The 27,508-nt window shown below is 38.4% G+C and overlaps 1 protein-coding gene across 1 annotated transcript in view; it reads left to right on the top strand.

The window, feature by feature from the left end:
- Window positions 1-658: 658 nt before the first annotated feature.
- Window positions 659-27,508, top strand: part of si:ch211-241e1.3 (laminin subunit alpha-3) — a 40,852-nt gene continuing 14,002 nt past the window's right edge. The window contains exons 1-18 of the mRNA XM_051697467.1: window positions 659-921; window positions 2,018-2,136; window positions 2,367-2,447; window positions 8,875-8,969; window positions 10,034-10,087; window positions 10,189-10,340; window positions 11,717-11,827; window positions 12,418-12,529; window positions 17,994-18,161; window positions 18,454-18,647; window positions 19,964-20,080; window positions 20,747-20,901; window positions 23,204-23,345; window positions 24,136-24,235; window positions 24,341-24,457; window positions 25,286-25,456; window positions 25,571-25,713; window positions 27,112-27,300. Of these exons, the coding sequence (XP_051553427.1) occupies window positions 682-921; window positions 2,018-2,136; window positions 2,367-2,447; window positions 8,875-8,969; window positions 10,034-10,087; window positions 10,189-10,340; window positions 11,717-11,827; window positions 12,418-12,529; window positions 17,994-18,161; window positions 18,454-18,647; window positions 19,964-20,080; window positions 20,747-20,901; window positions 23,204-23,345; window positions 24,136-24,235; window positions 24,341-24,457; window positions 25,286-25,456; window positions 25,571-25,713; window positions 27,112-27,300 (2,460 nt within the window). The 5' untranslated portion in view covers window positions 659-681. The remainder of the gene's footprint in view (window positions 922-2,017; window positions 2,137-2,366; window positions 2,448-8,874; window positions 8,970-10,033; window positions 10,088-10,188; window positions 10,341-11,716; window positions 11,828-12,417; window positions 12,530-17,993; window positions 18,162-18,453; window positions 18,648-19,963; window positions 20,081-20,746; window positions 20,902-23,203; window positions 23,346-24,135; window positions 24,236-24,340; window positions 24,458-25,285; window positions 25,457-25,570; window positions 25,714-27,111; window positions 27,301-27,508) is intronic.

Genomic DNA, 27,508 nt, shown 5'->3' with positions numbered 1-27,508 from the left:
TTCTGCAGTGACGAATAAAAAAGGTGGACTAATCAAAATAATATTATATTTGTGCTCCTTTGTCTTGATTACAGCTCTGTACACTCTGATAATTTACTCTGGAAGCTTTTTCTTCACTATCCATTCCAACTCATGTATTTAATTCTTGTATAAAAGAAATCTTACATAAGTGCACTTTATATTTGTCTACAAAACAAATTATAATCATTAATCATAAGCATTTAGGTCCATTTTTTTTAAAGATAATAAGAGACATTTTAGTCAAGTGTGTCCAAACCTTTGACTGGTAGTGTGAATAAATATCAAACCATATTGCCAAAAACAACTCGGTCAAGTACTGATAAACTTCTGGTGAATTTTGTTGTTGCCTTTAGGTAATCTAGAGTTGGACAAAATATTTCAGGTTTACCTGTTTGTTCTTGATAATAGGTGGACATTTTTAGATGTTCTTTTATACATTTTGTTTGTGTGTTTTGATGCATGTATACCCCTCGGTTACAGTATTTCTCCAGACATGGTGTACCTGCATGCCTAAGTGTGACTCAATTTCCTTGTTCATTTGCGTCAGCATGTCGGTGGTTGAGTCATGTATGGGCGCTTGTCTGGGGCGTTTCCTCCCCCTTTAATAAGACTAGTCTCTGCGAGCAACAGAGTCATTTAACACACATCAAACAGAGAGGAATGTCTGAATCAAGTTCATGGAGGAGTGTGGCATTAGGGGCTCTTCTCTTTGGGGCCCTGCTGCTGATGGTGTCTGGAGGGCCCAGACCTCAACACAGGGCTCCACGGCACCCGCAGAGACTGAAGGCACAGTGGACACCAAGTATTCAGTATCCAGCGTTAAATGATGCTCAGAGGATTCAGTTCCCTTCTGTCCACGACTCTCAGACAGTTCAGTATCCAGCACTACATGATGTGCAGGTAAAGAGACATTTTTTAATGTTTAATAGACATGGGAACCTTTGTTTTACAGTAACGGGACATTTGTGCAAATGAAAATATTACTGATAGAAATGTTCAAAGCTTTTAGAATGGCCTCTATAATTTCTATTTAACATTCTATATGCATTATTTATAAAACAGTTTGTCAAAAAATAGACAGCAGACTTTTCAAAGCAGGTGTAATTTATAAAAGAAAATTAAGATAGCTCTAGCAATATATCTATAGATAATGTCCATACTTAATTGGTGTCATATTAGGTATTGAAGAGCTATGTTTAATAATTTCTCTCAAATCAGACCAGTCTGTCTGTATTTGACATGAGAGTCAAATAGTTTTATGTAAATATATACTACCTTTTGAAAGTTTCAAAACACCATTATTTTGAAAGAAATGTATGCTTCTGTTCATCAATAATTACAGTAAAGACACGTATAATGTTACAAATAACTATTTCTATTTAAATTTATGCTGTGTTTTTAAACTTTCTGTTCATCCAAGAATCCTCTACTTGCAGCAATACATGTGTTTGGCATGTACGGTTCTAGTCATTGATTCTGCTAGTTTCGAACTTGTGAGGAGTCTGTTTCTCAGAGAGTTTGTTTTCTTCTTGTTGTGTATTTGGGTTGTCCACTTCACTCTCTGACCTGGTCAGATCCAGTTTGCTTTCTTCTTTGAAAACAGCAGTGCATAGAATAGCCTTCAACTCTTTAAAAAACTGACTGATGAATTTCAGTAGAAATGTATTTCTATCTTTTTGACCATTTTTTAAACAAACTGAAATGTGACTTGCAAGTGTGAAGTGACTTGTAAGAAATGTAAGTGATGCCTCAGCAACTGGAAAAAGACACTGTATTGCAATTTCTACACTTCATTAAGTAGCACAACCATTTTCAACAGTTCTAATAATAAGAATTGATTTCTTAAGGTTTAGGTGACACAGAGAAATTGATTCTAAGCAGTGCTTCCAATATTTATTGAGTGTGTGTGCCTTTAACAAAACCTGTTAAATGAAAACAGGTTTTTATACTTGAATGAATGTGAATTTGTCCCTTTTAAATGTGTCCTCTTGAACAGAACTGTCAGTTTAATACTGCTGGACATCACTGTGAGCGCTGTAAAGACGGTTACTATGGTAATGCAGCTCAGAGAACATGCAGGCCGTGTCCTTGTCCCCTCAGCACTCAAGACAACAAGTGAGTCTTATGGACTTCATGTAAAAATCATTGGCTAGATATTCATTTTTCACATTGGCTGTGGCTCATCAGACTGCACAGCCTAAAGTTGTTGGATCTTGCTCTTGAAATATTATATCTGCCTATGGAAATTAATTTCACTAAGACAGTAAAGTTCAATGGATTTTCAAAGGCATTTTACTGTAAAGATAATTTTATGAAAGAGTAACATATGACATCTTTATGTGTAGTTTTGCAGTGGGCTGTACTGAAATGAACGGCAGATTCCAGTGTTTGTGTAAAGTGGGTTACACAGGTGAAGCATGCGAGCGGTGAGTTTTACAGAATGAAATGTTACAACTTTAATTCATTTAAATGTCTACTTCTCCATGTGATTCTTTAAAAACTCAACCCTTTATCATGTTTGCAATCCATGACTGTCTATCTCGGCTGAAAAGACCAGCTTAGACCTACATGAATTTCCAAGCTGGTCCAGACTGGTTTACACTGGTTAGTGCTGGTCTGGTGAACCAGAAGAGCCATGTTGTTCACCAGCAACAATAAGCTGGTGAATCTGGTTGCCCATCATGGTCTTTCTGGTGAAGCTGTTTGAGCAAGGAAGTTTAGCTTAACGTCAGTGAAAAGTCAAAGTATTCAAAGTAAAAAGTGCGCACATACACAGCCGGTTGAAGCATGCGCTACGACTGCTAAGAGGTACAGGACTATTTCTCTTCAGGAGTTTAGACCCCTAAAGAAGTCTTTATATTCCTTCAGACTCATGCAAATGCAGGTATTTCCTGACCTCCTCACACAGGCGCTCTTGACATGCACATCAACTGATGTTGTTTCTACCTTCATCTCAAGATGTTTAGCGGTGATTACATCTTCTCAACAACGGCTCAATGTGAGTGTTGCCACCTTGTCGACTCACTAATTAGTGCAAATAATTAAATGTGCATGCGCAAATTAGTGCTTGAGAACTCTGCTCATGAAGAAATTTGCATCATTCGTCCTGTACACAGACACCTAGCATTTGCATATAACTGAAGTATACTTTTGGCTTAATGGTGACATATAAACCACAACATACCTGCTCTCATGAAAATTACCTGACTGTGGCAATATTTTGGCAAAATGTTATTAAACAGTTTACTACAGGCATCGCAACAGTGCCGATGTGAAAGGTCCACTATAAGTTAAATGTTCTGCCAAATGGATGAGGTTTTTAATGTTAATGCTCTTTTGAGTTTTAAATCAACGAAAGCTACCTCCCTATATTAAACCTTAAACCTTAACATAACCGACAGTATCAGAAAAGTAAATGTGAGATGAAAACACAATTGCTAAAGAAACCATGTCGTTTTGTGGTGTTCACTTGTGTGCTCTTTAAGACTTGTGCCCTTGTCCTGTGCAACACTTCTGTGCAATCTGAAAAACCTCAAACAAGCTTGTAGTTGATTATGTAATGCAAATGTTAAAATGAGTCATTCGCTATAGTAAGTGTTTAGATGTCATAAGATAGCATTGTGTGAGGAACAGTGTGAAAAGTAAGTGTTTATGAACTGATAATCTGCCGTTTTACTCGTGATTTGTGTGAAAGTGAATATAAGTCATTGTTTTTTGTTTTGTTTCTCCGACACCCCCTTACTTAAAAAATCAAAAGAACTTTGACCACAGATCACAACATGTACAATATAGCAGTAATCAACAAATATTTGTACCATCAGTACTTACAATTATAATTTGTAGGAAGATATACACTTATAAATAATAATAATAATAATAGTAATAATAATCAAAATGAAAATACATGAAATTCTAGGACCTGTGTAATCAAATATATTTGTCTATATCTGATAAAACAGTGCCAGTTTTCTCTTTGACCAATACGTAACATATTCCAATGAAAGAAAGTCAAATATGACTTTTTGCCACTCAGAAATAGTCTGAAGTTTAACAGATATCCATGTAAGAGGTGTTTTTATGGGCAGCATACACAAGGAAATTCAACAGTTTCTTCCTCAGAGTGCCTTTTACATTATTTTCAGCAACCCCCAACAGTAGACAAACTGGACTGTACCCAGTAGGCTTTAATCTGTGTACATTTCCAAATGCAATGAACAAAGCTTCCCTCTTCTACTTTACATTTCAAGCACTGCAGAGAATTACATGGGTTAAACGTACGCCTACATAGTGGAGTGATTTGGAGACAATGTAAAAGTCTGAACTGTAATTCTTTAGTCTTATTACAAATTGATATGGAACTAGCATACTCCCAGATTTATTTCCAAATATCAACATAAATTGAAACCTCCAAATCATGATTCCAAGTAGCTAAGGTTGCATCAGTATTCACTTTTACTCCTTGAAAAAGAGCTTCATAGCAACATCCTATTATGGACCTCCTAGATTTATTTCCTAATAGCACATATTCAGTTGGAGTATGAAAACAAGAAAAAGTAGGACCAGTCCGTTTCTGTATAAAGCTTCTAAGTTGTAAATACCTGTAGAAGTGATTTTGGGGTAATTTCAACTTAACTCTTAATTGTTCAAATGTCAACAACACCTCCCCTTCATGAGGATTCTTTAAAATGGTTATGCCTGCATCTTTCCATAACATAAAACCATTATCTATTATACCTGGATTGGAGTAATAGATGTATTGGAGATGTATAGATGGTATTGGAATAATAGATGACAGTATTTTGGCTGTTCCCTCCCATTTCTTAATTAACTTCCATACTCGTAGAGTAGTGCTTAAAATCCTGTTCTGCCCTAAACCTGACAATTTTTCATATCTATTACAAATGGAAGACAAGACAATGAAACTGGTAAAACATCATCTAAACTAAATGACTCAATATCCAACCAGACTGAGTCTGGATCATTTCTCATCCATTAAAAATATAACTAAACTATGAGGCCAGCTGATACACTTTAATATTTGGAACTGCTAGACCTCCTTTATTCGAAGGAAGTTGCATCTTGGTCAATTTTAATCTGGTCCTCTTTTGGTTCCAGATGAAGGAACTACATTTTTTAATTTATTGTAGTGTCATTTAAGAGAAGTGGTATTATTTGAAATAAATATAAAAATCTGGGCAAAAAATGCATTTTAATCAGCTATTAATAAGCTATTCTTCCTAACATAGACAATGGTAGAGGGGTCCATCTATTTAATGCTGTTTGTGACTAACCAAAATACCAGAAATAAGTGGATTACATCAATTGCCATAGCGAAAAGTAATGGTGACAATGGGCAGCCCTGTCTAGTGCCCCTTCCTCTCAGAACATCTGCGATTCGTAGCAACTGTCGCTAATGGATTATTGTACAATATTTTAACCCTTTGAATAATATTTAAACCCACTCCAAACGAACTATGCGTAAAAAATAAAAACTCCTATTCAACGCGATCAAATGCTTTTTCAGCATACAAAGAAATAACCAGACTATAAATATTTTGATGTTGTGACAGTTGAACAATATTAAGCAATCTTCTCATATTGTCGCTAGAATTTCATCCAACAATAAACCCAGTTTGATCCATTTTTATAATACTTGGGAGCACATTCTCTAATCTTAAAGGTAATACTTTGGACAATAGTTTCAAATCAGTATTTAGAAGGCTGATAGGTCTGTATGATGAGCACTCATCCTCTGTCTTTCCTTTCTTAACTATAAGACTAATGTTAGCCTCTCTAAGAGATCTGGTTTAAAGAGATTGTGTTAGGGTTAGGGTTAGGAACAGAGGCTGAAAGTCTTTATAAAACTCTATACTAAACCCATAAGGGCCTAGTGCCTTTCCTGATCTAGTAATATGCAGTGCCTCAGTGATTTCTTCTTTATATATATAGGCCCATTTAACTCTGTTCTTAGTTTGTCACTCATTTTTGGTAAATCAATTTTTGAAAAAATGTAAAATATATATCCGTCAACTCAACCCTATTCAAGACTTGCTCACTACTATACAAACCTTGAAAATAGTGCTGATACTTTTGCCATCAGTAATCTTTAATACATGAAAGATTTTGTGAATCAGCCCTCTTGTTTACGAGAGAATCCAAATATTTATTGGGCTTATTACCAAACTCACACTATTTCAGTTTGGCTACCCAAATAGCCTGATTTGCTTTCTGAGTAAGGAAAGAGTTAAGTGCAGCAGAAATGACAAAATTACCAATATCACAGGAAACAACAGAGGATAACAATGCTTTAGGAGTAAAAAAAATAAAAATAAAATCAGTCTGTGAACTGCTTTTATGAGCCCCTGAGAAAAATGTAATACCCTTACAACCAGAGTTTAGTGTTCGCCAAACATCGATATATCCTAAGTCAGAACAGATTTCAGCTACCAGTCTAGCTCAGATAAGGAAGAACAGTCTGCAAGCAATTTATCCAAAGATGGATCCATTACACAATTCAGATGCCTTCCCACTACAGACTGTGTACAGTCCATCTCGGCAAAATGTGCAAATGCTTTAGATAAAAAGTCAGGTGTTTGATTCGGAGGCATGTACACATTCATAGTGGAAATATAATCCCCAAAGAGCAGTCCTTTTAGAATAACATATCTCCCGTCTTTTTCCCCGTCATGTAATTTTCTGTTAACAAGAATACAAACTCCTCTACTATGGGAAGTAAAAGATGAGATGAGAACCTGGCCCACCCAGTCCCACTGGAGCTTTATATGCTCTGTAACTTTCAAATGAGTCTCCTGAAGCAGTGCTATATCAACTTTTTATTTTTATTTTTTTTTAAAGATAGGACTTTTTCCTCTTAATTGAGTGATACATGCCACTTGTATTCCATGAGAAAATCTTTACATTTGATCGATCAATTGCAAAAGACACCTGACTGTAAATGCAGGTATATTGTTCCTACTCTGACACTAATTTAAATAAAGAAAACAGCCCACAGCTAAAACATCTTACAGCTTGATTTATACGCATTCAGCGATCATCTTCAAAAGGGGAGTGAATTGGACCAATCCAGTGTTCAAACCGCCGATGCATCTCTCATGTCTTTAGGACTGTGCAGAGAGTCAATTAATGTCATTACTCGTTTCGGGATTTCAAATACCTTAGTGGAGTTATTAACTACGATCCTCAAGGTAGCATGGTAAGCCAAGGAATATCATATCCCCATGTCTTGGAGCCTTTTCCTAGCTTCGTCAAATCCTCAGCGCCGTTTCTGTGTCAAATCCTGGAAAAAATTAATTCTCTTTCCCTCAAAGCGCACATCCTGCATCTGTCTCATGGCATCCATCACCTGCTGTCGATCTCCAAAATTACGAATCCTTATGATCATGGGGCAAGTATACTGGTCAATCCCCAGTGCACCAATCCTATGTGCTTGCTCAAGTTTTATTCGCCCATTCTTTGTCTCCAGATAAAGAACTTCGGGGATCCATCTCTCTATGAACTTGACAACTGCCAGGCCCTCTGTTTTCTCTGGAAGGCCAATAATCCTTAAATTATGGCATCACCCTCTCTTTTCTTGATCATTCAGGTGCTTAGTTAGAAAAGTGACCATTTTTCCAATTGTGTTAACCGACTCTCAGTCCCGGTTGAAGTGTTTTCAATGGCTAAAATCTGTTTTTCTGCTTCTTCCACACAGTTATTGATACATTGCACATCTTTGGAGATGTCGTGTATCTTCTCCAGGATTAACTCTAATTTGGAGTCGATCATTTTGGCAATGCTAGCCATCAGAGATTCCATAGCATCGCTAATTTAGTTAATTAGCTCAGCCTTATCTTGTGAGGCTAGGCCACTTTGATCATTGGTCCTTTCCTCCTGGTGAAGTATCGCTCTGTTTTTTTCTCTGTAGTTTTTCTCATGCTTTTTGGTGGCATTCTCACTAAAGATGAACCCCATAAGTTTTCCAGTGACATGAAATACTAATATAGTTTAACTCTTGTAAAAGTTGAGCTGTTTTCAAAACTCAAACAGGATAATTTATAATAAAAATGCTGGAGCCTTCACCCAAACTCTGCTACTTGGTTACCTGCATCACCACGGCCCCATAAAAGTCATTGTTGTTGTAGCGCATCTAGTGTTCATTTCACCAGGAAATAAACCATTGTTCAAAAATGTTGCTATAGTACCGTGAAGCCGGATGCACACTGGATGAGAAGCGCAGTGCACTGGTATTGGGGCAAGTCACAGGTATCGCACACAGAACGTGTAGGTGGTAAAGGGAAGTTCACAGGTTGGTGTAAAAATGGTGCAACTGCAGAAACTGAAATTACTGTATGTTTATATTAAATTTCTCTATACGTAGCTTTATTGAAGCTGTCAAACCACAAAAAGAAACTTATTTCTAAAAAATGACTTAAACCCAATGTATCTTCTAGTATAGGCTGAAGTCAGTAATGTATATCACTTGATGATTTAAGTTGAATTTCATGTAATATAATGGAAAACTATATAAATGCTGCTGAGTGGCGCACCAGAGTCTTGAGCAGCCTCCAAAGTCAGCTGGATGCTGCTAACAGACGATGGGTGATGGCAGTGTACATACATAGAAAACAATGGTTTAGAATTTTAGGCACTGTGTAATTTGCCAGACACGTCCAGTGTGCAACCACCTTGATTCTATGAGACCAGGTTGTAGTGTATAATGGTTCGCTGTCGTGTTGGCCTTTTCAGCAGAAGTTTGCAATACACGTCTTTCCTTTCATAATGAAATGTGCAACACATGTACAGTAGGAGGTGCTGCCGTTAATCTGAATGTATGGGGTGAATATGTTTCCTCAGATGTGCGGTGGGGTTTTATGGTGATCCGCAGGTCTCTGGTGGACGCTGTCATCAGTGCAACTGTCCTGGAAATCTGTGTGACATTACAACTGGAGGTCTGAATTTATTCTTCTAACATTACATGTATTCAGCTCTATAAGGGTGAATCTCATCATAACATGTCCAGGTCACATTTCAACTCAAAATCAAAATTTAGGTTTTAAATTATACTTGGCATTAAGAAAACAAAGCCTTTTTAGAAAAATGTTTTGCATTTTGCGAATTCTTATTCTCAATAGTGACTCTTATTATATTCTCATTATGGTAAAACAAGAAAAAGTACAATATAATGTTTTCTTCTAAAAAAACATATATTACTTTCCCATACTGGCAGTGCAATAAATACTAGTATAATGTATAAATACTTTACGATTTAAATTATATATATATATATATATATATATATAAATTATTTTATTTTTTTACACTAATGAGAAAGTGTTATTTCCTTACTGCAGTGTGAGTTGAGCAGATGTGCTCCATTAAACAAAATAGGGATTTCAATTTTAGAAATGTTTATAATCTATTTTCAGGAAAATTAATGACCAATTAATCGAGTAATCTTTAATATCACAAAATGCATGTGGAGGACTCCAAATAATATTTGCAGGTAGACTGCCATTTAATTATAATTTCAATAAATATACTTAAGAAATGTGAGTATTGTTATTTTTCTCTCAATACATTTTCAGTTCACTATATTTTAATACATCTGGGCTATGTTTAGTGTAAATTTTTTAAATGTATCATTTACCTTTAATTTATAACACCCTGTCTACACCGGACGCATCGAACAATGTTCTTAACCGTTTATTTGTCTTGTTGGCATGTGTAGTGCCAGCGCGTGCAGCTCTAAATGGCCGTTTACTGTTGCCACGACATGACTTTACGCATTGCATCCAGTGTAGACAGCATCATTGATTATAATAAATGTGATTAGCTTTTGTCACGTCACACCTCTCACGTCTGGTATAGACAGGGTGTTACTGTTAATAATTTGTAGGCTATAAAAGATACAAATTCATAGATTTTAGATTTTTAATAAAGTGAAAGTAGCATTGTGATCTGTCACGTGATCTCAGAAATATCTTCTTTGCCAATTTGTCTTTTTCTTCCATAGTGTGCAGGAATTCCCAAGAGCTCCAACGCACAAACCCAGAGGAAGAGTGTGCAGGTACAATAAAGGATATTAGTGTATAATTGTTCCAGTCACAGAGTTTTATCTATGTCCCATATGTCCTGATGTTTTGTGACGTCTTTGTGTATTATTTTCAGAGTGTGATAACTGCGCTCAGGTGTTGCTGAATGATCTGGAAAAGCTTGACGTTGAGCTGAAAAGAATTAAAGATCAGCTTGATTTAGATTCTCTCACACCTTCATCTAAAGAACACCTAAAGAAGCTTGAGGAGGCCATGACTGCCACAATGGTACTCTGCCATTTCCTCCATCCACTCCTTCTATAATTTCCCTCTTTTCACTCTTCCTATCCCTCAGTATTCTACAGCCAGAAACATACTTTACGCAAGTATGCAAACACAGATGCAAATGCTTGACCAATGTATTGCAAGCATGACGTACAGTTGTACACACTTGCGTGCACTCTTGCTTTGAGCAGCAAACCTCAAAACTCAAGGGGGTGGCAGAGTTACCTTCATATAATGCCATTAAACCTGATGTGTTGTTGTTATATTAACACGATAACTTTAATTAACTTGCATGGCAAGATTCTCTTCAAACTGTTGCTTAACCATGACAGTAGTTGACCTGATAGGGAAAATGGACCATTGAAGAAGACAGTATACGTTAATGCCTGATATAATGCCCCTTGCAGCAATACTGAGAACGCAACACGTATTGCGGTCCGGCACGTTCCATCATTCATGTACTCAGTTTTATGTGCTAAAATTCCATTCATAAATTCCATCATTTTAGGTTATACATTCAACTTAACAGTCATTACTGCACAAATAACATGCGATCTCTCTCTCTCTCTCTCTCTCTCTCTCTCTCTCTCTCTCTCTCTCTCTCTCACACACACACACACACACACACACACACACACACAGTGCTATTCTTTTCTTAAGTGCTGATGCATGAATTTTGGAAGTCTCAAAGTTCCAAACTTTATACTTCAGCATCCAAATATGCAAACTCATCGTCATAATGCATGACTACAATAAAACTTCACTGCTAGGTGTGGTTAGATGTGGTCTGAAACATTATGTGGGTACTCTAAATTCAGTGATTCAGCTCCTTTTTTAGACATGACTTAACAGGTGAATGCGTGGCTCATCCACAGAGGAACAAACAGACAAGCAAATGAAAAACAAGTATTAAAACTTTCACTGATTTCCCCAGTGAAATATCCACTGAGTGGCACCAAAAGCAAGTTTGATTTTCTCCAAATAAGACTAGGCTTTATGTTGATAACATTAAAAAGCAGAATACATGTTCAAATTCTAGTGAATTTTAATTGTACTAAACCTAACCTGACCTTAACTCTAAACCTACTCCACTGTCTATTTAAAAATGTAATTTAAATCCAAATTTGGCATATCTTGCCTTCCAAGTGCAATGCTCTACCACTGGAGCTACATAGAAATGTACCTAGATCAAAATATTTGTATTAAAATAGTTAACATTGCTCTGCTACTAGCAAAAAATATATGTAAAAAAAATAAGCATTAAAAGAGAATTAAAGAGTTTTTATAGAGCTACTGATTGATTGATTTCTAAATGAATAATTAGAAATAAATCAAATTAACTTTCTAATGAATTATAATTATTCATGTTTTACTTTCAGAATCTGGTGACTACATTCAGCTCCACAGTCAACAAACAGAGGCCAAAAATTGATCAACTGGAGCAAGATGTTCTGAATCTTGCAGATGATATGGACAGTCTGAAAGAACAGGTACTACACAAGACACTTTCAGTGATGCACTGCTCTATTGACAAACAGGTTTACTGCAGAAATCAAATAAAATATATACAGTAAGTAAAGTCAAGTCAATCTTTATTTACAGAGCACATTTAAAAACAACAGAAGTTGACCAAAAATGCTTTACAGGTCAAACAAATAAATAAATAATGACAGAGTGATATAAAAACAGATTGAATTAAAGTTAAATATAAAACATAATAAAATAAATAAAAACATACAGCATCATGTATTTATCCATTTCAAACTATTCAATGATCTATTCAAAAGATACAGAATAAAAATATGTTTTTAAAGAAGATTTAAAAATGGCTAGTGATGAAACTAAACTCACGTGGAAAGGGAGACTATTCCATAGATTAGGACCTATCACAGAAAAGGCAAGGTCACCTTTAGATCTATAACATCAACGAGGAACCCTCAATAAAAGTAAAAAGTAAGTGAGAAATCCTTGCTTCTCGATGATGTGGTCTGCCCTAACTTTTCATGAAATGGCTTAATTTGACCAATTTAAGATGTGCCCAATGCACCTGAAGTCATTCATCCAGCGTTTGTGTATGCAGGTGCGAAAGCGGTCAGATGACTCGCAGAAAGCTATTGCTACTGCTGAAAACAGCCACCAGAGAGCAAAAGATCTGGATGCAGAGACACAGAACCTCCTAAAGAAAATACAAGGTACTGTATATTTATACTTTTGGTTCATAAGAATGTATTACACTTACAAAAAATTTGTATTACCATGTCTGTTTTTTGAGACTTGTGTCTCTGCAGAACAATAATGGGTTAGGTTAGAGTTAGGTTCAATCAGAGGGTGTTTTCAAACCAGGATGGGCATTTTTCAACAACTTTACATGATTTGCCTACTAAATTAAGATTCCCTACTCTCATTGGATAGTTGAGGAACGCCCATCCTGGTTTGAAAATGCCCACTGATTGGGAAACGCCCATTATTGCACATATATTCCACAGAGACCTCAACTTCTGACATGTTCCATGGTAGTACCATGATTATCTTTGAAGTACCTTGGAGTACCTTGTAAATACCATGGTATATGTTTTCTTCATTCAGTATGATGGTATATATCAAAGTACTATGGTACTGGCATGTAAGGGTACCACTGTCATGCTGCAGAGAATGGGAGAGTCTCAGGACCCAAATGCAGAGTTTAAAAAAAAGGATTTATTGAAATAATCAAAAGAGCAAAAAACAAACTAAAACTCCCACAAGGGGGAAAAACAAACATAAACTACCCCATGGGGGAAAAATGTAATCCAGGCAGGGGCAGACACAGATTACTGACACGAATGCATCCCACCAAGGTGACATAAGTGCAGTGCATTCACGCCAAGGCAAGACAAGACATGGAACATGAGTGTCCGGTTCCCGACACCAAAACTGAACCAGACAGGAAGTTAGGTTCCAGACACCATGCACCGGACATGAGACACAAGACTGGCCGAAGAGCACATGGCAGGGAAATACAAACCCGAAGACGCATGCTCAACAAAGACAGACAGAACATGGAGCATGAGTGTCTGGATCCCGACACAGGCCGAAACCGAACCAGACAGGGGAGTTAGGATCCAGGCACCATGCTCCTGGCATGAAACAAGACAGACCGAAGAGTACATGGCAGGGAAATCCACCAAAACTGTGCACTCACACAAAGACAGACATGGGACGATGATGCCACGGTCCTGTCACACAAAATCCCAGACTGACAGAGTGACAGGACCGTGACATCATCCCCCCCCACCCCCAACCAAAAAGGGAACATCAAACAATAGACAAGAAAAACAGAATGAAGAACTAACAAAGAACAGAAGACAGAGCAGAAAGGAGGGAAGGGGGGATACCAGGGAGGGAGTGTAAGGAGAGGGGTGGGGTCTGGCGGCCTGGGAGGAGGCCTCAGGACAGAGGTGGGGTCTAGTGGCCTGGGAGGCAGCCTTAGGGCAGAGGCAGCGTTCAGCGACCTGGGAGGAAGCCTCAGGGTAGAGGCGGCAGAGTACTGGGTGGGGGCCACTGGACAGGGCTCAGAGGACTGGGCAGCAAGTGCTGGACAGGGGTCAGAAGACTGGGCGTTGGCTGCTGGATGGGGTCAGAGGACTGGTTGGTGGCCGCTGGACAGGGGTCAAAGGACTGAGTGGTGGTCGCTGGACAGGGTTAAGGAGGGAACAGCTCAGGGGCGGAGCTGTGGAAGGCTCAGGGGTGGAGCCGTGGAAGGCTTGGGTGCTGGCTCGTTGACCGTGGCAGGTGTGGGCGCTGGCTGTGGCAGGGGAATGGCCTCCGTGGCCATAGATGCTGACAGTGATGGGAACGGCCTCCGTGGCCATGAGCACTGACAGCTGCAACTTCGGAATGGCCTCCACAGCTGTGAGCACTAGCAGAGACTGGGGAACGGCCTCGTGGCTGTTAGTGCAGGCAGTGACAGAGAAATTACCTCCGTGGTCGTGAACACCGGAAGTGATGGGGGAACAACCTCCATGGCCATGGGCACTGGTAGTGATAATGGAACAACCTCCATGGTCATGAGCACAGGCAGTGACAGGGAAACGGATTCAGTGGTCGTGGGCACTAGCAGTGGCACAACTTCAGTTGTCATGGGCACTGGCACTGATAGGGAAACAGCCTCCATGGCTGTGAGTGTCCGGATCCCGACACAGACCGAAACTGAACCAGAAAGGGAGTCAGGATGCAGACACCATGCTCTGGACATGAAACAAGACAGACCGAAGAGTGCATGGCAGGGAAATCAACCGAAACCATGCGCTCACACAAAGACAGACATGGGACGCTGATGCCACAGACCTGTCACACAAAAACCCAGACTGACAGAGTGACAGGACCGTGACAACCATGTAATGGTACTTAGTAATGAAACCTGTTATTGTATGCTATATGGAATGAGGACAGGCAGAAAGGAATTTATTTTATTGTAATGGTTGCATTAGATCGTATGTCTGTGCCTTTTGTGTACTGCATCGATGCATTGAAAGTCACCACAGGTGTATGATTTTGTCTTGCCATGTTTCACTTGTGTTGAGGAAACAGAATCAATGACAACTCTTGTGTAGTGGGCCTGTCTTGACAAATGTTAGCCAGAACAATGCTCTTATAGATTTACATTCGTTCTAAATTCAGTGAAGTTTTGCAATATTTCATTATCATTCTAAAATAATGTCTTGAATGTTAGTGACAAGAATAAAACTGAAACAATGTGTGGTGTGCTTACACAAATCTGGGTGATGGGACTGACAAAAGAAGGGCACTGTAAATCAGCAAGATTTTACATGTTACTACAATTAATTGCTGTAGTAATAACTATAACAAAGTGTGTTTACATGCAGCTGCACAAACAGTTAAACAGTATGAACTAGGTTTGCACGGTTTACCGGTACTAACAAAGTATCGCAATACCAAAAAAAATTAAAATGGTACAATATCATCTTGTTGCTAATTTTGGTACCATATGACAGTATGCTGTAATTAGCTAAATTATAAGAGATGTGACAGTTTTGAGATGAAATCAATGACAATTTCAAAATAAAATTAAAAATCTCTGGATATGCCCAAGTGTGATCATTAAACAGCAGAAGGATGTAATTTAATTAAATATTATACAGTCACGTGCGCTGCATGCTACAGAATGAACAAGAGGTGCCGCTCTGCACTGTCATCTGCTTCACACACACACACACGCATGCATGCATGCTCACACACTCACACAAATGCAACACACACTGCTGGTGCTTGATTTTCATGCAATGTGTTTAGAGTATAAACGGCTGTTAACACTTAAATGAACTCCTCCAGAGCAGCTCTGAGATTTCAGCTTGAGATATCGTGACGGGATTATCCCAGCATTAATGGGAAGCTTGATATAACTATCCTGTCATAAACAGGAAGAACTATTTTTTTTTTCCCATTCCCAAGTTTACATACACCTTAGCCAAATACATATAAATTCAGTTTTTCACAATTACTGATATTTAATTATAGAAAACATTCAATGTCTTAGGTCAGTTAGGATCACTACTTTATTTTAAGAATGTGAAATGTCAGAATAATAGAGAATGATTTATTTCAGCTTTTATTTCTTTCATCACATTCCCAGTGGGTCAGATGTTTACATACACTTTGTTAGTATTTGGCTGCAGACCGTCCGACTCGGCTTCAGTTCGCCAGGCGTCTGCCCAGGTTCAGCGGTATCCACTTCACCTTGGTGAAGGACGAAAACGCTGCTACCTTGCGCGCGGAGATCGCCACCCTCCTACGGAAGGGTGCGATAGAACCTGTCCCTCCGGCCGAGATGAAGAAGGGGTTTTACAGCCCCTACTTCATCGTACCGAAGAAAGGCGGTAGGTTGCGGCCAATCTTGGACCTGCGAGTACTGAACCGGGCTTTACACAGACTCCCGTTCAAGATGCTGATGCAAAAACGCATTCTGGCGAGCGTCCGGCATCAAGATTGGTTCGCAGCGGAAGACCTAAAGGATGCGTACTTTCACATCTCGATTCTACCTCGACACAGACCCTTCCTGCGGTTTGCATTCGAGGGTCAGGCATATCAGTACAAGGTCCTCCCTTTCAGCCTGTCCTTGTCCCCTCGCGTCTTCACGAAGGTCACAGAGGCAGCTCTTGCCCCGTTAAGGGAAGTGGGCATTCGCATTCTCAACTATCTCGATGATTGTCTAATCCTAGCTCACTCTCGGGACATGTTGTGTGCACACAGGGACTTGGTGCTCTCGCACCTCAGCCGATTAGGGCTTCGGGCCAGCTGGGAAAAGGGCAAGCTCCTCCCGATTCAGAGCATCTCTTTTCTCGGTTTGGAGTTGGACTCAGTCTCATTGACAGCGTGCCTCACGAACAAGCGCGCACAGTCGGTGCTGACCTGTTGAAGGCATTCAAACAGAGAACAGCGGTTCCACTGAAACTCCTTCAGAGGCTCCTGGGGCATATGGCATTCTCAGCGGTGGCCACCCCGCTCGGGTTGATGCATATGAGACTGCTTCAGCACTGGCTTCAGACTCGAGTCCCGAGATGGGCATGGCGTCGCAGGACACATCGTGTGGCCATCACGACGGTCTGTCCCCGTCTCTTCAGCCCTTGGACCGACCTCTCATTTCTACGGGCAGGTGTTCCCCTAGAGCATGTCTCCAGGCGTGTCGTGGTCATGACAGATGCCTCCAAAATGGGCTGGGGCACTGTTTGCAATGGGCACGCAGCCGCCGGTTTATGGACGGTGCCGCGGCTGCGTTGGCACATCAACTGCCTCGAGTTGTTGGTAATTCTGCTCGTCCTGTGGAGGTTCCGGCTGTTGATCCAGGGCAAGCATGTGTTAGTTCAGACAGACAATACGGCAACGATAGCATATGTCAACCGCCAAGGTGGTCTGCGCTCTCGTTGTATGTCACAACTCGCCCGCTGTCTCCTCCTCTGGAGTCAGCAGCACTTCAAGTCGCTGTGAGCCACTCATATCCCGGGCAACCTCAACACTGCAGCAGACGCGCTGTCACGGCAGGAGCCTTTGATCGTGGTTTTGTGCAACACAGTACGTGATCACTTGGTTTTGATCAATCACTTTATAGTCAGAAATAAGTTATTATATACAACAATTGAATAGCGATATCTCTTTGTTCAAATATCAGCCAAAAATGTTTAATGGTTACTCATTCCAAATGTACTGTATTTAGGCAATACAAATGACTGAAGTATGTAAATCACCTGTAATATGCTTCCCTCATCTTGTTACTGTACAAACCCTCATTTTTCCTTTTTCCGAGGTACACAAAAGTTTTTTCCCAGGGTTAGGGTTCAGGTTTAGGGCTACATTTTGTTCATTAGTTCATTTAGTTTTCTCTGTGGAAGTTAAAGTTTTTGTTCAAGCCACCTTATACGATTTCTTATGATTTTTCCAACTCGTACTATTATTATGACTTGTTAGGAGACTGGGTTGGAAAACTACATCCATTCATCCTTGGCATTAGACTGCTGTGACATCTATGAGTAAGAGTGTAATGTCAGTTTAGTTAGCTGTTTGCATGTAGAATGGATCAATTTGTAGTGAAAAATAATGTATCAAAGTAACTGAATTAATTATCCAGTATATTTTGGGATGTTAACGCACTTTGTTCCTCAGAGCTCCTGAAGCAGCTGGTGGACGGGAACAGTGGTGGAGCGGCTCTGCCCTCTGCAGATTTAGCCAAACTCCTGGAAGAGTCAGAGCGCATGGTGAAGGACATGGAGAAGAGAAGCTTCACGCCTCAGAAAGACGCCGCCAAGAGAGAGCAAGATGAAGCCAACAAATGTACATTTGACCGGATTCAACTAATGATTTGCCCGTGCCTGTCTGTGGGCTTGTTTTCTGAGAATATATCTTGAATTAAGTTGACTTTTTCTTCATTTTAAATTGGATAACATATTTTCTGTGAAAACAAATCTTATTATCTAATGGAGTTATGCTTCTGTTTAATTTATCTTAATGTAAGGATGTTTAGCTATTTCTACAGGACAACAAGACAAGAATACAGATTTGTTTATTTTTCGTATTCTTATTCATGTTTGGTAATAGCACATTGACTTTTGTGGTTTCATTGCAGTTTCAGATAACATTAAAAACATCACAAAGCAATGCAATGAGAATGAACAAGTGTCCAAGCATGTGGAGAAACTGCTGAGTAACTATGAGATAAAACTGAAAGAATTAGAGGACTTGATGAAACAGGCTGATGAGATGGTGAAGAAAGCCAGCAATCAGAATGATCTTAATTCTGAAGGACTGAAAGACATCCTGGTAAGAATTCAACTCTTCTCACCTCTGTAACAAAGTACAAGTTCATCCAACAATGAAAAGGTTGTCATCGTTTACTCAAAAGAAGAAAACAGAAAATGTTGATCAGACTTGACCTGGGGATGGGCGCCGTCAAGTTCTAAAAGTCATGCTAAAGCACCATAAAAGTGCCATTACATTACATGAAGTATCATAGAAGTAGACCAAATGACTTGTGTGCCAAATTGCAAGTCTTCTGAAGCTATATGATAGATTTATGTGAGGAACATACCAAAATTTAACAGCCAAGTTTGAAATAGCAGAAGGTGAATGTGATATGAAATAATGTTGAAATAATATTATGTGATTGATTACATTATGTAACACAATTTTTGTTCCTGGGTAGTAAGTGTTATTTCCTAATTGCTTATGCCTCAAAAGTATAGAAAATGGCTATTATTCCCCATAAACTTTGCTTTTTGTGACCAGAAAAGCGATATTTTAAAATTTACCTATTTCCAATGAGAAAACAGGCGAATTTGTGTATTTTCAGTCACATAAAGTCAGAAAAAAACAACATATGAATCCAAAATCCTTCTTTATCTGTGGTCCGACGAAGACACCGGCTTTGACCTTTGCCTCAGACAGTCTTGAAGGTACTTGAAGGCTGCCGACTCCTTATCTGGAGCTCTGACAAATTGTTTCATAAGGCCCAATTTGATGTGCAGTGGTGGCATCAGCACCTTCCGGGAGTCCACCAGTGGCTCCCACTTGACGTTGTTCCTCCCCACAGAGAACTCGGTCCGCTGTGGCCAGTCCCGCCTGTGGTAGTACGCCTTGGTGTCCCTGCTGTCCCAAAGGCAAAGATAGCAGGGAAACTTGGTAAAACCGCCTTGGAGACCCATCAGGAATGCCACCTATGAACTCCCAGCCATACTCATCATACTTCAAGGCATCCAGCAAGGTCCTGATGCTGTTGTAATCCTCTTTGAGGTGCACCAAGTGAGCCAGGGGAAGAGACGGGTACTTGTTACCATTATGGACCAGCACGGCTTTGAATATTACTTAATTACAAATACATGGATTCATATGTTGTTTTTTTCTGATTTATGTGACCAAAAAGACACAAATTCGCCCGTTTTCTCATTGGAAATAGGTAAATTTCAAAATATAACTGTCCTGGTTGCAAAAGTAAAGTTTGTGGGGAATAATAGCCATTTTCTATACTTTTGAGGTATAAGCAATTAGGAAATAACACTTACTACCCAGAAAATAAAAATAATAATTTGTTACACAGTGTTATTTGTGTAAAATCCAATGCTAAATTTGTTTTTCTTAAGAAACGGATGAATGATTTGGAGCGTGAGCGAGATCTTGTTCGTGGTCAGATAACTCTGGCTTTGGACCAGCTGAAGGAAACTGAGGACCTTCTGAACATGTTCAGTGACAGTAAAACGGTAAACCTTCAGAAACATATGTGTGTTCTAACAAAAAGCTTGGGAGGTTTGCGCCTTAATTTATAATAAGTGAAAATTATATTTATTAAGCTTTAATTATTTGGCATGGGCAGAACATTTTTATACACTATATGGTCAAAAGTATGTGGACACCTAAACACCAGACCCATATGTTCTTGTTGAGCTTTTAATATCAAAATCATTGACATGAGTTGGTCGTCCCATTTAGACACAAGAGCCCCAGTGAGGTCAGGCACTTATGTTGGGTGATGGGACCTGACTCTCATTCGCTGTTTCAATTCATCCCAAAGATGTTCATTGGGGTTCAGATCTGGACTTTGTGAAGGCCAGTCAAGTTCTTCAGTAAATCATTTCTATATGGACATCACTTTGTGCACAGGGGCATTGTCATGCTGGAACAGAAACTGTTTTTGGAAACAAATTTGGAAGCACATAATTATCTAGAATGTCACTGTATGGTGTATCATTAATATTTATCTTCACTGGAATCACGGGAATAGCTAAACCTGTAATAAGAAGGGGATGTCCACATACCTCTGGCCATGTAGTGCTGCAGTTGTAAAATACCGTTAGGGGAAAGTTTTAAAACTGCTCTATTCAGAAGCAGCAGTTTTGGTGATTTCATTGGCTCTTGTGTTCCTGCAGGAGTATGAGCAGCTCGCAGCGGAACTCAATGGTGCAAAGACTGAACTCATGAAGAAAATCCCAGCCATCTCTCAAGCAGCAGCTAAAGATAACATTGTAAAAGAAGCAGAAGAACATGCAAAAAATCTGAACAAACTGGCACAAGAGCTCCAAGAGTGAGACATTTTATTACTTACACTAATCCCTGTGTTGAAACTGGTATTCCTCTGTGTTGCAATCAATGTTCCCTTGTATCACTGTAATCAAGAGTCCAAAAGTCTATTGAAAATGCATTTGTCTAATTTAATAATGTATATTGAATTACAATTCGTATTATCAGCATAACACTTTGAGTGAAATGCTGAATTGAAAAGAGAATGTCTTAGTATTTGGTAAGTCAACCTTTTGCTCTAACAGCAGCATGCACTCGAGCTGGCATCAAAACTTGATCATGTCATCCAGCATGATTTGAGAATGCTCCAAAGAGCGTCTTTTGTGCTTTAATGAAAAAAAAGTCTTTCTATACAAAAGTGCACAGCAACTTTTCTTACTGAGTATTTTTGTCTTGTTTTATTACTAGAGAAGCAACATGAAATAAGAAATGTTGTCTTGTTTTTTAAAGAGAATTTAAGAGAATTTCGCAATGTTTGTGCTTATAAGAAGAAAATACTATTTGCTAATTTGGTATAAAAAAAAAAAGTGACATTTTCTAACAAAGTGAAATTTTCTAACCCCATTGACAGGATATTTACATATTTTTACCAGTAAATAAAACAAAAATACTTAAAAAGAAAATGATTTTTTGCAGTGCCTTAAATAGTTCACAATCGTCTTCATTTTACCACATAACTTTTCTTTGTTTTACAATTTTCCAAAAATGTAATTTTTTTACAAATTTTTCTAGGTTTAAAATGATTAAGAATCCCCAATTTTCAGTGTGGACTCAAGCCAAATCCACACACATAAATTTTCATTTGGAAACCTCTACTTTGGAAACCACCACTGAAAACAGAGCATACTGCTTTGGAAATCATCAATCGATGACGTTAGGAAACAGAAAATGGATTAGCATGGATGTGGCCTCAGGCTTCAGGCTGCATCCACATTAATAGATTTTCTTTTGAAAACTCTGTTTTTTGTTTCCTAATGTCATTGTTTTCCAAAGTATGTGTCCAAAACACCTTTCCGGTGTGGATGACAGATAACCTTAAACGTAGAGGAATCGCATTTCAGAATCAGAATCAGAATGAGCTTTCTTGACATGTATCCTTACACATACAAGGAATTTGTCTTGGTGACAGAAGCTTCCAGTGCACAAACAATACTACAACAAGACATAGATAATAAATAAAAAAATACAATAAAAATAAAAAGTGAATGGAAAATATACGTATATATAAAAATACACAATAACACAAAGTACTGTACTGTATACACACACAAATATACAGGGTTGGGGAGTAACGGAATACATGTAACGGGATTACGTATTTAAAATACAAAATATAAGTAACTGTATTCCACTACAGTTACAATTTAAATCATTGGTAATTAGAATACAGTTACATTCAAAAAGTATTTAGATTACTGAAGAGATTACTTTGCATTTTATTGTCATTTGTTTCATTTAATATTTAGTCCTTTCAGATGGAAAACATTTATACATGTAAATGATGCGATCCAAAGTGCATTTGAACAGCGGTGAAACACTTTCTTATGATGTGTTACATTCATACGAGCAGACAGAGAAGTACGTTTGAAGTAAGTTTGGAGCAGAAGAAATAGAAATAAACCTTGTGTAAATTGTCAGCTTTACGCTAAGCTAAAATGCTATTTCTAGCCATTTTACATGCACGTTACCAGACACGATCATATTTTATATCAAGAAAATTCACGTTGGATTATAATTTCCTTTTTTCTAGTGATATTAGGGCAAAAATCATATTTTTTATAATAATTTTTGTATTGTTTTCCTGTAAAAATATCTAAAAATCCTTAAAACAAGATCAATTTGATTTATTTTGCTTTAGAAACAACACTGCACAAGATATTTCGGTTTTTCAGAGAATGTATTTTTAACATGTGTATTTTGTCTTACTGTACTGGCAGAGTTTTTATAGTCAAAACAAGTGAAAAAATCTACCAGTGCTGAAGAAGTAATCCAAAGTATTTAGAATACGTTACTGACCTTGAGTAATCTAACGGAATATGATACAAATGACATTTTACAGCATGTATTCTGTAATCTGTAGTGGAAAACATTTAAAATGTAACTCAAAAGAAGCTCCACACCGAGGCGGCTAAATGCGGCGCCATCTTATAGGTGTCTAAAAAATATAGGTGTTTAAACATTTTCAAATTAAAACATATTAGTGTGGATGTGGCCTTAGTCTACCACATGATAAAGTACTGCACTTGGAGGAAAGAACATCTGACACAGATAACATCTTTCTCAGCTGGTGTATTTCTCATTGTCAGGGCTGTACAGAATGTGAGTGGGCGCTCTGGTGTGCAGAATGCTCTCTCTGTGATAGAGGCATACAAAAACATCACCGACGCTGTCAATGCTGCAGATGAGGCTGCTAAGAAGGCCAAAGAGGCTGCAGACAAAGCGCTCAGTGTAAGAAAGTGTATCATATACACTCCTGAATATCAAAACTACATGCAGATACCCCCAAAAGTATTTGGACACTAAAGTCACCATTAAAAATATCTGATGTCATTGCATTACATAACAAAATAAAAGCAAGTGTCAATGTCTGAAAGAAGGCAAAAGCACACTTTTCAAGCAAAACATTTCACAAAAGAAATTTGTTAGGGTTTAATGATTAAACAATGCTGTTCATAATGAAGACAAAGTGTGTCACTTTGTGGTTGTCAAATGTTAAATGCTAAATGTTAAATGCTGAACACTAAAATCATTTGGACACCAATTGCTTAAAATTCATTGCAAAATATTACTCAAAAAGGTGAAGTTAGATTGTAGAAAAGCTCTACCATCATGCAAATGACATTTTGCTTTCTTTGACATTCAATGATGTTCAGACATTTTTTAAGTGTGACTTAAGTGGCAAATCATTTTTGGGGACACCTTATTGGACATATATGAATAGAATTTAAATTAGGTGTCTTTAACTACCATGTACTTACATTAACATTTAAACTGTAATTACACTGTTCACCCTACGGCTAACCCTAACCCGACCCCTAGCCCTAGCCTGTACCCCACCTCAGTAGCAGCTAATGTGAATCTCACAAGAGTTTATCAGAACAACATTAATGCACACAATAATTTCATTACAACTTAATTAAATTCATAATGTTTTAATCCAAGGAGAGTTAAAGACATCTAATATAAAGTGGAACCAAATTTAAAATTGGTGAATAATTGATAATTGTTTTTAATGCAGGATGTCAGTCAGGAAGACCTAATCAACAGGGCCAAAAGTCTGAAAAACAATGGCAACAACCTACTTAAAGAGGCCAAAAATGCTGCCAAAGATTTTAAAGGTAATGCTTGCTTCATGTGTGAATCTCAAACAAAAACCCTACATGATAATGACAGAGTTACGCAAATTGGACATTGGTTATTTGAAATTGTTATTTCTACTTTAGGAGCAACCAAAGATCTCAATAACCAGATGGAACGTCTGAAAGATGCTGAGAAGAAACAGAAAGCTCTGGAAGAGGAGCTGCTCGCTGTTCAGGATGAGTTAAAGGAAATTCAGAGAGGTTAGAAAAGAGCACTTCTCGATGCAGTGGCCACGAATGTTATTTTTGTCGGATTTAGAACCACATATGAAACTGGTCAAAATTGGGTGCGAAAAATCCTATCTGAAATGAGTTGTTGTTTGCACGCATGCAACAAGATCCCATCTGTGCCAGATAAATGTGAAAAAATAAATAAATAATTGGTTGACAGTGTAAATGCCATCAAAATATCAAGCCAAGGCAATCTGCACAATATTTTCTGTCTTCAGTACTATCTAATACGATATCTGTTGTTTCTACCCCTGCTGTTGATTGAACAAATAGATAGTCCCACCGTCAATCTGCCGCCGTTGGTTGAGTAATGTTGTTGTGTCAGTCTGGATGGGTCGCTCAAATGAACAAAGGCTATATAGAGGATTATAGCCCCACAGACACAGTGTGTAGAGGTTTTTAAAGAAGATTTACCTACAAATGGCTTACTTATAATTGTCTTTGCATATTAAGCTGGGATTGGAGAAAGTATTTAAAAAGGTTAAACACTTCAGCTTTTAAATAAATGCCATTTGTTTGATATTTTGTTCTATAATGCAATGCCATGTATACATTTGTGTGGCTTAAGTTTTGGAGTATTTTTGTTATAAGCTTGTGTTCAGATGGTTTGTTTGGACAGCCAGTAGGGCAGCCAGCCTAAACCTGAACAGTGCCCCAAATCCCCATTAAAACCATCAATCCAGGCCAGTCTGACCATTGGAAACCAGACTGTTGACCTGCTAAGTCCAGTAAACGCCTTAGGCTGGTTAAAACTGCTTTTCTGCAGGGTCTTGAAGTTTTCATTCTGTCTTTTCACAGATGACATTGGTAACATCATCGACATGGCCAAGAAAGCAGCAGCAGCAGCCAATCGCACTACCAGCGACACAATGGACCAGCTTAATGACATCAAAACAGAAGTGAACAAGATCTCAGTTAGCCCTACTGTTTCTAATATTGACAATGTTCTCAGTGATGTGGACAAGACTGGTGAGTATGAATGCTGAAATCATCCTTTAGTGAGCAAGAGATGTTTACTTTATTAGTAACCCACAACTCTCTCTTTCTCTCCGTCTATCTCTCTCTGTGCATTTCCTCTAACAGTAAAGACCGTGAGCAGCTCCATTCCATCTCTGTTGGATAAAATAGATGAGTTGAACTCTCAGATCAGCTCAGGAAACAATGTTTCGGATAATATTAACAAGATAAAGGATCTGATTGAGCAAGCACGTGAGGCTGCTAACAGAGTGAGTCTTTTTTCCAGTTCTGTTATAACAATTAGTTTCAGTCTAAATAGACATGTTTGCTCTTAGTTATCAAGACAACTCTAAAAAGTACACAATGATTTGCTCCATAGGGGGCAGTTATTTTATGAACATCTGAACAGTTAGATTTACATTTATGCATTTGGCAGATGCTTTTATCCAAAGCAACTTACAGTGCCCTTATTACAGGGACAGTCCCCCTGGAGCAACCTGGAGTTAAGTGCCTTGCTCAAGGACACAATGGTGGTGGCTGTGGGGATTGAACCAACAACCTTTTGCTTACCAGTTCAGTGCTTTAGTCCACTATGCCACCACCACTCCAGTTAGATAGTAAAGTCTGTGATAAACACAAAAGCCCCTTCTGAATTTTTTTTGTTTTTTTTTTTTGTTTGCTTTTAGAGCTGTATCAGAAACATTACCCCATCACCAAATTTGGGACACTTTTTGTGGACAAATGAAAAAAATTGCACATCTCTGCCTCTTGGTGGTGCTATAACAATGACAAACCTAAAAATAGCTCTAACTATAGAAACGTTGTTCTGATGGACAGTCGCATCCCTTGAAAGCATGGCCACCATAGACCAAACATCTTTCAGCAGCTGTTAGACAAGGTTAAAAAAGGTGGAGCAGAATGAAACCTGGTAGGCCTATTTGTCTCTTGGTCCAAAAGGTCTATGCAAAACATATCCGATATTGATCAAATTTAGAACACATATTCGATATGTGATTCTGTAGAAGCGTGCTAAAACTGGTGGAGATCATACAATAGTTGCTGCTATAACAGACAGGAATGTTTAAAAAGCCCATATCTCTGTGTTACCTTTTCTGATGGTTGTGAAAATGAAGGCAATTTATTGTTGTTTTAGGTGCTGCTAACAGAATGTCTAATTAATGCTTAATATCTGTTACATATGTACTTAATGGGCATTAAACGCTTGAACACCATTAAATTGCTGCTTGCAGCTATATTTTTATAGTATATTTGGAAGTGTATTGCAAAAATTATTTTTTTAAAGGGTTAGTTCACCTAAAAATTAAAATTCTCTCATTATTTACTCTCATGATATCCCAGGTGTGTATGACTTTCTTTCTTCAGTAGAACACATTTGAAGAAAAATAGAAAAATCTATTTTTTCAAAGAATACATCTTAAATTTAGTTTATGTTTCTTATCCTATTGGCAAATAGTTTGTTCTTCTTGTAGGCATACATTTTTGCATCAAAATCAACTAGAAAAAACACAATTTTGCCTACATATGGTACAAGAAAAATAAACTTCATTTAAGATTTATTCTCTAAAAATAAGTCTTATCTCTTTTATTTATGCAGTTCCTTTTTCGATAGTTAGTTTTAGTTAGTTAATGTGTGAAATCTTTTGCAGATTGTTGTGCCTATGAAGTTCACTGGTAACGGACACGTGGAGCTGCGTCCCCCAAGAGACATCGATGACCTGCGGGCATACACCACTCTCACCCTTTCCCTTCAAAGACCCGAGAAACCCCCCAATCGCGGGGACGACATTAGAAAGAGCGAAGACAATCAGTTTGTGCTCTACCTCGGCAATAAAGACGTGAGTGTGATTTCCTGTGTTATAATCAGTGAGAAAAACAGTATCCACATGGTGTATCAACATCAGTGTGCATCTGTCACTGCCCAAATCTCTTCAAGAGTGCATCTTTTAAGCATTTTGTTCCAGGTTTAGTTGTGTACTTAAGCAGAAACTGTAACAGCTGCTATTTGATTTCCAAGCACTTCGGTACAGATGCACACTCACAATA

Source organism: Myxocyprinus asiaticus, chromosome 5 (genome assembly GCF_019703515.2).
Source record: "Myxocyprinus asiaticus isolate MX2 ecotype Aquarium Trade chromosome 5, UBuf_Myxa_2, whole genome shotgun sequence".
Classification (NCBI taxonomy): Eukaryota; Metazoa; Chordata; class Actinopteri; order Cypriniformes; family Catostomidae; genus Myxocyprinus; species Myxocyprinus asiaticus.
The sequence above is the reverse complement of the archived record's forward strand: the minus strand, read 5'-3'. Positions and strand labels throughout refer to the sequence as shown.